Source organism: Cynara cardunculus (assembly GCF_001531365.2).
Source record: "Cynara cardunculus var. scolymus isolate 2C chromosome LG 5, CcrdV1, whole genome shotgun sequence".
In the NCBI taxonomy this organism is placed as follows: Eukaryota; Viridiplantae; Streptophyta; class Magnoliopsida; order Asterales; family Asteraceae; genus Cynara; species Cynara cardunculus.
The window spans coordinates 9,134,861-9,143,851 of NC_037532.1; the positions used below are offsets into that span (position 1 = coordinate 9,134,861).

At 37.3% G+C, this 8,991-nt stretch overlaps 1 protein-coding gene across 1 annotated transcript; it reads right to left on the bottom strand.

Annotated features, from left to right (window-relative positions):
* Positions 1-823: 823 nt before the first annotated feature.
* Positions 824-8,139, bottom strand: LOC112512729 (actin-like). The gene is made up of 5 exons (XM_025118842.1): positions 8,075-8,139; positions 5,747-5,816; positions 5,163-5,556; positions 3,697-4,310; positions 824-889 (listed from the first exon to the last, which is right to left on the bottom strand). Exons 2-5 carry the CDS (start codon positions 5,804-5,806, stop codon positions 824-826), a joined length of 1,134 nt encoding a protein of 377 aa, XP_024974610.1. The 5' UTR covers positions 5,807-5,816; positions 8,075-8,139.
* Positions 8,140-8,991: the final 852 nt, after the last annotated feature.

Sequence of the window (8,991 nt, forward strand, 5' to 3'; positions counted from 1 at the left end):
CGATATTTATTATTAGAGTTAAGTTCATACAAGAACACTATCAAAGAGAATAAGAAAACGATCGAATCACATGTGATCTTATACTGAAATCATGTGTAAAATCAATGTGATTCACGCGACCTTTGGTCGTCGTGTCACGTAGTCCGCATGCCTTTTTTTTTGAATTATTTAAAATAAAAACATATCATTAGTACAATAATGGTATAAAATAAAAAAACAAAAGGAAGTAAAAAAGAATAAATATAAAATTAGAGGAATATAAAATGTAATATTTAAAATAAAAATTGCCAAGCAAAAAAGATAAAACTGGCAAAGTCTATATGTAGTTCACTTTCTAACAGAATTAAAACTTCAGATTGGTAAATACGTCAAACGTACAGTGACATGTCTCGCTCAAAAATAAGATGATTGATAAACAATGAAATACCAGATACAATTGTACTTCTTATAAATCATTATTACTGTGGAATGTTAAGCCGCCCTTGAATTTCGTGTGAAATATCCTGCTCAAAAGTAGGATCTCAGATATAATGTACACAAATCTTGCCTCTACTCGGAAAGTGTAAACCAACACCGAGAATAATGCTATAAGGAGTTCATTTATAAAAACATCTCTTACAGCACGTGCAAAATGAAGAAAAAGAAGGCATATATTGATTGCAATTTATGCTTGCCTAAACTATGAAAATCAATTGTAAAAGAACTGAAAAATATAGTGTATGTTGACGTTCCAACTCTGGATGAAAAATACTGTGTAAAGAGATGAGAAGGCAGAATTTTCGAACCCCGAATAAGGGGTAATTGTTTTTCTTGTTTGTCGCAATTAGAAACATTTCCTGTGAACGATGGACGGCCCAGACTCATCATATTCAGCCTTTGCAATCCACATCTGCAATAAGCGAAACGTTATATTCATATCCAAATTGCGTGCCAAGCTGAAATTTGAGAGGTAGCTCAACTGGGAAGACTTGGGGTGGGGCCCCACACGTCACCAGTTCGAATCCTCTCAAGACCACCGAAAGGTTTGTCTGGATGGTAACATCTGGGCTCAATGAGATTAGTTAGAGATCACTAGTTCATGTCCCCTTGGGACCACCGGAGGGTAGGGGTGAACCAAAAACCGCCAACCCGCGAAACCCGCCCAACCCGAACCGCTAACAACCCCGATTAAACCCAAACCGCCAAACCGCTAACCGCCAAACCGCTAATTAGAAGGGTTGAAATTGGGTTGGCATAACGTAACCCAACCCAAACCGCCAACCCGCCGCAAATGTATATTTTTTTATAAAATTATGTATATATATATATATATACATATATATATATATATGTAATATTTATAAAAATGAAAGATGTGTTGTGACTTGTGAATTTGGTTTAACACCTTAGCCCAATAATCCCTTAGCCCAATAATCCCTTGCAATAATCCTTAGGCTTAGCCCAAGTGCCCAACCAGCCAACAGGCCAACAAAAATGGAATAACAATTAAACAAAATTACAAACCCTAGTCCTACTCCCCCTTCACGGCTTCACTATCACTGGTACACCACTACACCACTTCACCCTCGCTTACTCCTACTCGCTACTTAGAATTTAGAAACAGTCACCAAATCGGCAAATCCTCAATTCCTCATCACCGTCGCTACTTCTTCTCCATCGCCGTCGTCCCTACTTCTTCTCCATCGCCTCGTCCGTCCTTCGCCATCGTCCTTTCGTGGCCGTCATCCTCCATCGCCGTCGTTCTCCTCCATCTCCGTCGTTCTCCTTCACGACCACGTAAGCATCTAAGCAACCTTCTTTTTCTGTTTTTCACTTTTTTTGTTATTTATTGACTATTGTTTTGAGTTGTAAATGGTTGTGTTGTTCATGCTATGTAGAGGAAGTTGTTCATTGTTCATTGTTCAATATAATTGCAATATTAATTTAAGAGTAGTATTAAATTTAACTGTTCATTAGAAATTTGGAATTTAACAGTTCACGTTTTTTTTGTTATTTATTGACTATTTTGTTGGTATACTTTTAGTATTATTTATCATATTTCATTTGACAATTTTATGAGTTTTAGTAACCCGCCAACCCAACCCAACCCGCCCTAACCCGCAAGGGTTGGGTTGGGTTGGGTTATACTTTTGAATGGGTTGGGTTGGGTTGAAATTTTTCAAACCGCCGTAATTGGGTTGGGTTGAAAAAACGTCATAAACCGCCCAACCCAACCCGTGTTCACCCCTACCGGAGGGTTTGTCTAGATGTTAACTTCAAGGCCCAATGAGATTAGTAAGAGGTCACCGGTTCATTCCCCCTCAAGACCACTAGAGGGTTTGTTTGGTTGTTAACTTCAAGGCTCAATCAGATTAGTCAGAGGTCACTAGTTCATGTCCGTTCAGGACCACTGGAGGGTTGTTTGGTTGTTAACTTTAGGGCACAATGAGATTAGTATGAGGTCAACCGATTCATGTCCCCTCAAGACCACTGGAGGATGTCTAGCTATTAACTTCAAGGCACAATTAAAATAGTCTGGGCCACCAGTTGATGTCCCCTCGGGACCATTGGAGGGTTTATCTGGATACTAACTTTAGGATTCAACCGACGTCACTAGTTCATACTCAAGGGTTTGGCTGACTATTTACTTCAGGGTCCGATGGGATTAGTTGAGGTGTGCACAAGCTGGCCTAGACACCCCTAGTTACCAAAGAAAATGCCTAGTTGCGTGTATGCACTTATTGGGACCGTTCTCATATAGCATCATTGGTGAACATTAAAAGCCACCACCTCAAAAATTCAAGGTGACGTTGCCACCTATGTACCATGCTTGCTCGACTTTGCAAGACTTAGATGGAATCCCTCATATGCAACATTTTTCTTGCATTTAGTAAAAAGGTAATTTCCGAGATTCAAACTCATGACCTATGGCTCACAGAAGAGAAAACTAGCACATACCTCCAAGAACGTAAAAGAAGCCAAATGGTTAATGGCTTACCAGCACCTGGGTTATCGGTGGATCTCAACTTCCATGGAGATCAAGGGTTTAAGCCACACCAAAGGTGAGGAGTTTGTGTGAGTTTTGCCCTATATAATACTATATACTTAAAAGAAGAACGTAAAATAAATGTATGACTAGCTACAGTGACCACTGCAACCATTTCTATTCATGGAAATGAATTTGGATTTTGTAAGATTCCACTCGTGACCTTTGGTCTCAAAGTGATTTTGGTTAACCTTGCAAAAGGTCTGTGGTTCTCCAAGCACTTTTTCTTTCTACGGTTGTTTTATCAGGTGGCTGCCATTGAAGGGAGCAACTTAGTGTCTTCTCCTGTTAGTTTTGTAATTCTTTGTCTAATTTGGCCTGCATCAGAGGTCAAGATCTTCTTTTAAATGTATTGCGTTATGGCAGATTTTGAGGTATTCTTGTGTTAGGAAGGGACATTCTTCTCTTAGGCAGAGACGTTCTTAAATTTATTAAAAGGTCATGCATTTAAAAGAATTTGTCAGCAGGTTGTTTCCTAAATAATCATCTCATGAGGTTTTTCACCAGGATGTGAGTTGTAACCCTGTAGGCCCTCAATTATTTTGTAGTTTGGGTGGTTCATACCAAATCATTAAGTGCCAGTTTTTCAGTTCTAGTAAAATTTGTATTTGGTGTTTCGGGAAAAAGTATATAAAGTAAAATAAAGAGATAAGAAAACGAATTCAGTATACCTGTTGGAAGGTGCTGAGAGATGCCAAAATGGATCCTCCGATCCACACACTGTACTTCCTTTCTGGTGGAGCTACAACCTTAATCTTCATGCTGCTTGGGGCTAATGCAGTAATTTCCTTGCTCATTCTGTCAGCAATGCCAGGGAACATAGTAGTTCCACCACTAAGTACAATGTTGCCATACAAATCCTTCCTAATATCCACGTCGCATTTCATTATGGAGTTGTAGGTTGTCTCATGAATTCCGGCAGCTTCCATTCCGATCATCGATGGCTGGAAAAGGACTTCCGGGCACCTGAACCTCTCTGCTCCAATAGTGATTACCTGCCCATCGGGCAGCTCAAAGCTTTTTTCAACTGCAGAACTAGTTTTGGAAGTTTCTAGTTCCTGCTCGAAATCAAGTGCAATATATGCCAACTTCTCTTTCATGTCTCTCACAATTTCTCGTTCAGCAGTTGTGGTGAAGGAATAACCCCTCTCAGTAAGAATTTTCATCAAAGCATCAGTTAAATCACGACCAGCAAGGTCCAGACGTAGTATGGCATGTGGAAGGGCATAACCCTCGTAAATAGGAACTGTATGGCTGACACCATCTCCAGAGTCAAGAACGATACCTGCATAATGAAGCAAAGTGAAACTAACTGTTTCACATCTTCAATTTATGGAAGTCAAAATATCGTATATGTTAAGAGTCTTACAACGGCTAGATTTTGACCATTTCTTCTCAATATATGTTGGAGCCTCCTTTCTCTCCTCAAAGGCTCTTTTGGAGATTAATATGGGGGTGGTCCAGATATTCTCATTCTCACATTGTATCAGAGCTAAAGTTTAACACTCTAGGGACTCGACACTATGTGGCAGTCTGTACCCATTTAAGTAGCCCTCTCTCGAGACTTAGGTACAATCGGTGCACGTGTAGCCATCCATTTGAGATGGCATGTTAGAGTCCAACATTAGCTAGACATGGACGATTTCTCCACCATATATATTGGAACCTCCGTTCTCTCCTCAAGGGCTCTTTTGGAGATTAATTTGGGAGTTCCATAGATTCTCCTTCTAACAATATAAAATACATTAAAGGGTCATTGGTCAAGTGGACAAGTGGTACCCAGGTTACCGGTAAGCCCAACCTCACAAGAGGTCAAGGGTTCAAACCACACCAAAAGTGAGGAGTGTGTTTAAGTATTTATCATATATTAATATTATATACTTCACAAAAATCTTGCTACATGCCAATGTGATAGAAAATAGAGAGCCTTGTACACATCTGCGAAAACAACTAGCCTCTAGATTTAATGACTTGTGTGTGTGTACATCTATGCCTCATAGCATGGCATGCTAATAAAAACAGAGTTACCAGCTGACATTTAGTAGCCATAAAGAACATATATGCAGCCTTCATATCCTACTTTATGTAATCATACTTCAATCCCAGACACATGAAGATTAGTTAAGGAGAAACTTACCAGTTGTACGGCCACTAGCATACAACGAAAGAACAGCCTGTATTGCAACATACATAGCAGGAGAATTAAAGGTTTCAAACATTATTTGGGTCATTTTTTCACGATTGGCTTTTGGATTAAGCGGTGCTTCTGTAAGGAGAACCGGGTGCTCCTCTGGAGCCACACGGAGTTCATTGTAGAATGTGTGATGCCAAATCTTCTCCATGTCATCCCAATTATTCACAATACCATGCTCTATTGGATATTTCAAAGTTAGAATACCACGTTTGGATTGAGCCTCGTCCCCGACATATGCATCCTTTTGTCCCATGCCAACCATCACTCCTGTGTGACGTGGGCGGCCAACAATGCTAGGGAAAACTGCTCTAGGGGCATCATCTCCAGCAAATCCAGCCTTAATAAGGGAAAACATAAGCTTACTAAATGTAATTGGTAACTATATTCTGTCAAAATTTATTACCACTGAATTCATTTTATGAAATTTGTTTCAAAAGGGGCGCAAAAACAAGCCTTTACCCCAAAGGGGGCAAAGAAGGAAAGTAACTAAACTACAAAATTTCCAAAGCCACTTCTAAATTTGATACCTTAACCATTCCAGTTCCATTGTCGCAAACAAGTGGCTGAATATCTTCTCCTTCTGCCATCTTCTAATACCTGTAATAATTTAGCAACATTATATCATAAATTAACTGGAAATCGATAGCGACATATGAGAATAATTCATAAAACATGCGATCCATATGCATACTCTCAGACACACATATGTGTGTGTATATATTCATGCATGCATACATATCTACATACATACATATACATATACATATACATGTGTGATTGTGTGCCCACCAAAGGTAATGCAAGCCTGTGAAATTAACAAAGATCATGTGAATTTTAGTGATGATTTACCTACACCATGAAAACTAGTTGTGTAAATGTAGATTAAGGGATTTCATCTACAAATCACACATGCTGAAACAACAAAAGAAGCATGACAAGGATGCATCGCAAGCCATTTTGTAGGCAGAGGCAAAAATCATATCACAAGGAGAGTTTCTAATGTATTTTTTAACATTTATATGCGTACATTTTGATCATCGGTTGTAATGTAATGTTTATGTAAATAACTTAATTCTATAATGCCTTTTGTGAAGTAAAGTTACTAATTTTGCTATGCACATTTGCACAATGTAACTTCTACTTTTAACATTTTTTATATGACGACAATGTTAAAAAACTTGGACCATCATTTTGCACCGATTGAACAGACACCAACAAGAAGCATATATTCTGTCAGCTTCCAAAAGTCAGAAGTAAGAGAACCAATCAGAACAAGGGACTTGAATTGACTGCTTGACCAATTGATTAAGGAAGGGTGTAACATAATGGCCTGCTTTGATGAGAGTGTCCAAATAAAAGTATATTTTTCCTTCAGTTCAATTGTGTTTTCAAGTCCTCACAGTCTTGCATCTTCATTTTCTCACCTCTCACTCACCACAACCACTGAGCCATCACCATCTCTGCCATTATACTTGATCTCTCTAATTGTCTTCTACTTCCAACTTGTATTCCCCTTTTTTCCAAATAAGAAAAAAATGCATAACATAAATGACATACATTTTATAGAGTATGATTTATAATTCACCAGTTCTAGAAATAAAAACTTACCTTGTTACCTTACTAATCAATATGCTAATTTAAACTTATGGTAATTAGCATTTTATCATCACGTGAATATTTTATTATGTATAAGTCAATATAACTATCACCATTTAGTGACCGAAGTTTAACATTCTATCATTCTATAATAAAAGAAATTCTGAAGCTCATGAGTTCTTATGAGTTTGGTATCTTTAGACAGGAGAAGAAATTTGGTATTAGGTCTTCAACATTAAGCCAAGCTGAGTTTTGAAGCTAATATGTTCATAATTTACATCACAGATTTATGAGTGTTTATTGATTGAGCTTGTTATCCATTTTCTTAAAGATTCCTGAATTATTTAGAGGTAGCTTTTCAACTTTTTTTGAATATTTTCATTACGAACCTTACCCCCATTTGTTATATCATATTAGTAGCATACTTTTTCATGATCATGAAACCATGGTAAAAGAATAGCCCAATTGACCACTGGAACTATCCCAAGCAGCCCAAAAATCATTGGTTTATAATATAGTACGGAATGTATGTAATTCTAATGGCGATAATCTTGCATTATTATATGTAAATCGAACTTGTATGCATCTAATTATATGGTAAAAGGTTATGATTTATCTCATATGGTAAGTAGTGCAGTAAGAAGAGAAATTCCCACAAGGAATTTCATTCTATTGCTACCTAATGTGACCTGGGTATCGCATTTGGGAAATACTATTATATCTACACTACTGATCAGGCTACCACAAATACTTCTCAAGACTTTGTCATGTCCCATTTGTTGGAATCTGAGTTTCTAAGGATGTTGCATCACATTGTAGTGTTCTTGTCTTTATCTATGTAAACATTAAGTTTAAGATTGCATCATTATAAAGCAAACCATTTAATTGATTGCTACGTGATTAACCGGTTCAACATTTCTAAAAACAACTTTATCGATCAAACAAACAAGAGATAAACTGATATAAGATTTATCATCTAAGGACCTATGCTAGCTCTCCATGCCCTCAACATAATATCAATCAAACGATGGAATCCAACTCAAACTACATAAGTTACAAATCCTTGCAGATCACCACGACCAATACTTACTTAATAAACAAAGGAATACTCAGGAAGTTCATGAATGATGAAAAATTAGGTCGGACATAATCGTCTATACATGTAAAACACAAAGATCCACCAATAATGCATTCGCTCATACAATTACGTGATAACCATTTCCACAATCAAAGAAGATGATAATTCATGAAAAATTTACCTAGCAAATTAGCGGATTGTGAAAGATGGTTATTGAAATGGGTTTGAGGGAGAGTGGAATGAAATGGAGTAAAACAAGGGTTGATGAATTAATGATAAATGTAGATGAAGGATGGCCGATTTGCACGAGAATCCGTTGGTAGAGATGGATGGTGTGACGTCTGATCAGGAAATCTGGTGAATGCCATTTTCCAGTTCTTCGTTTTACCAGCCCCTTCTTTTGCACTTTTTTCTTGCTCCTTCCCTCCAAATTTCTATTGGTTTGCTCAACGTACCCTCGCTCGTCGTCTCTATCAATTCAAAGTCAAATCGGTTAAAATAGCATCCTCATCTATAAATTCATACTAATTACTTTCCATGATTTATCCAAATATTACGATGAATATGGTAAAGATTAAGAATCTTATCCGATAGGTAAGATTGAGACAAAGACCAAGAGTCTTTTTTTTACCCGGTAAGTGATGGCGACGGCTCTTATCATGGTAAGCGTTTACCGGATAAATTATTACATGTGATGTCGTTTTAGTGGACTAAAATATTACCCAGTAAGTAAATAATGATGTTAAATTTTACCAGTAAACACTTACTGAGTAAGTGTTTGGTAAACGACCGTTGAAGGACAAAAAAAATCAAATTTTGGATCTGGCCGTCACAATTGCGGACCTGGTTGTCGCAATTGTGGACCTGAGTCAAATATGATAACTTTTTTTATATTTTAGTTGGGTTCCCAAGTAGGACTTGCAGATGTAATGATATTTGGGTAAATCATGAAGAAGAATGGCTAGAAGACCAATTTATATAAAAAAATTCTATTTTTTGTGAGCTTAATCAATTTTTTTTTTATCTTTAACTTATATTTTATACTACTTCAAGAACAAACTTATATCTTATATTAGTTATTTAATTTCTTTTATATCT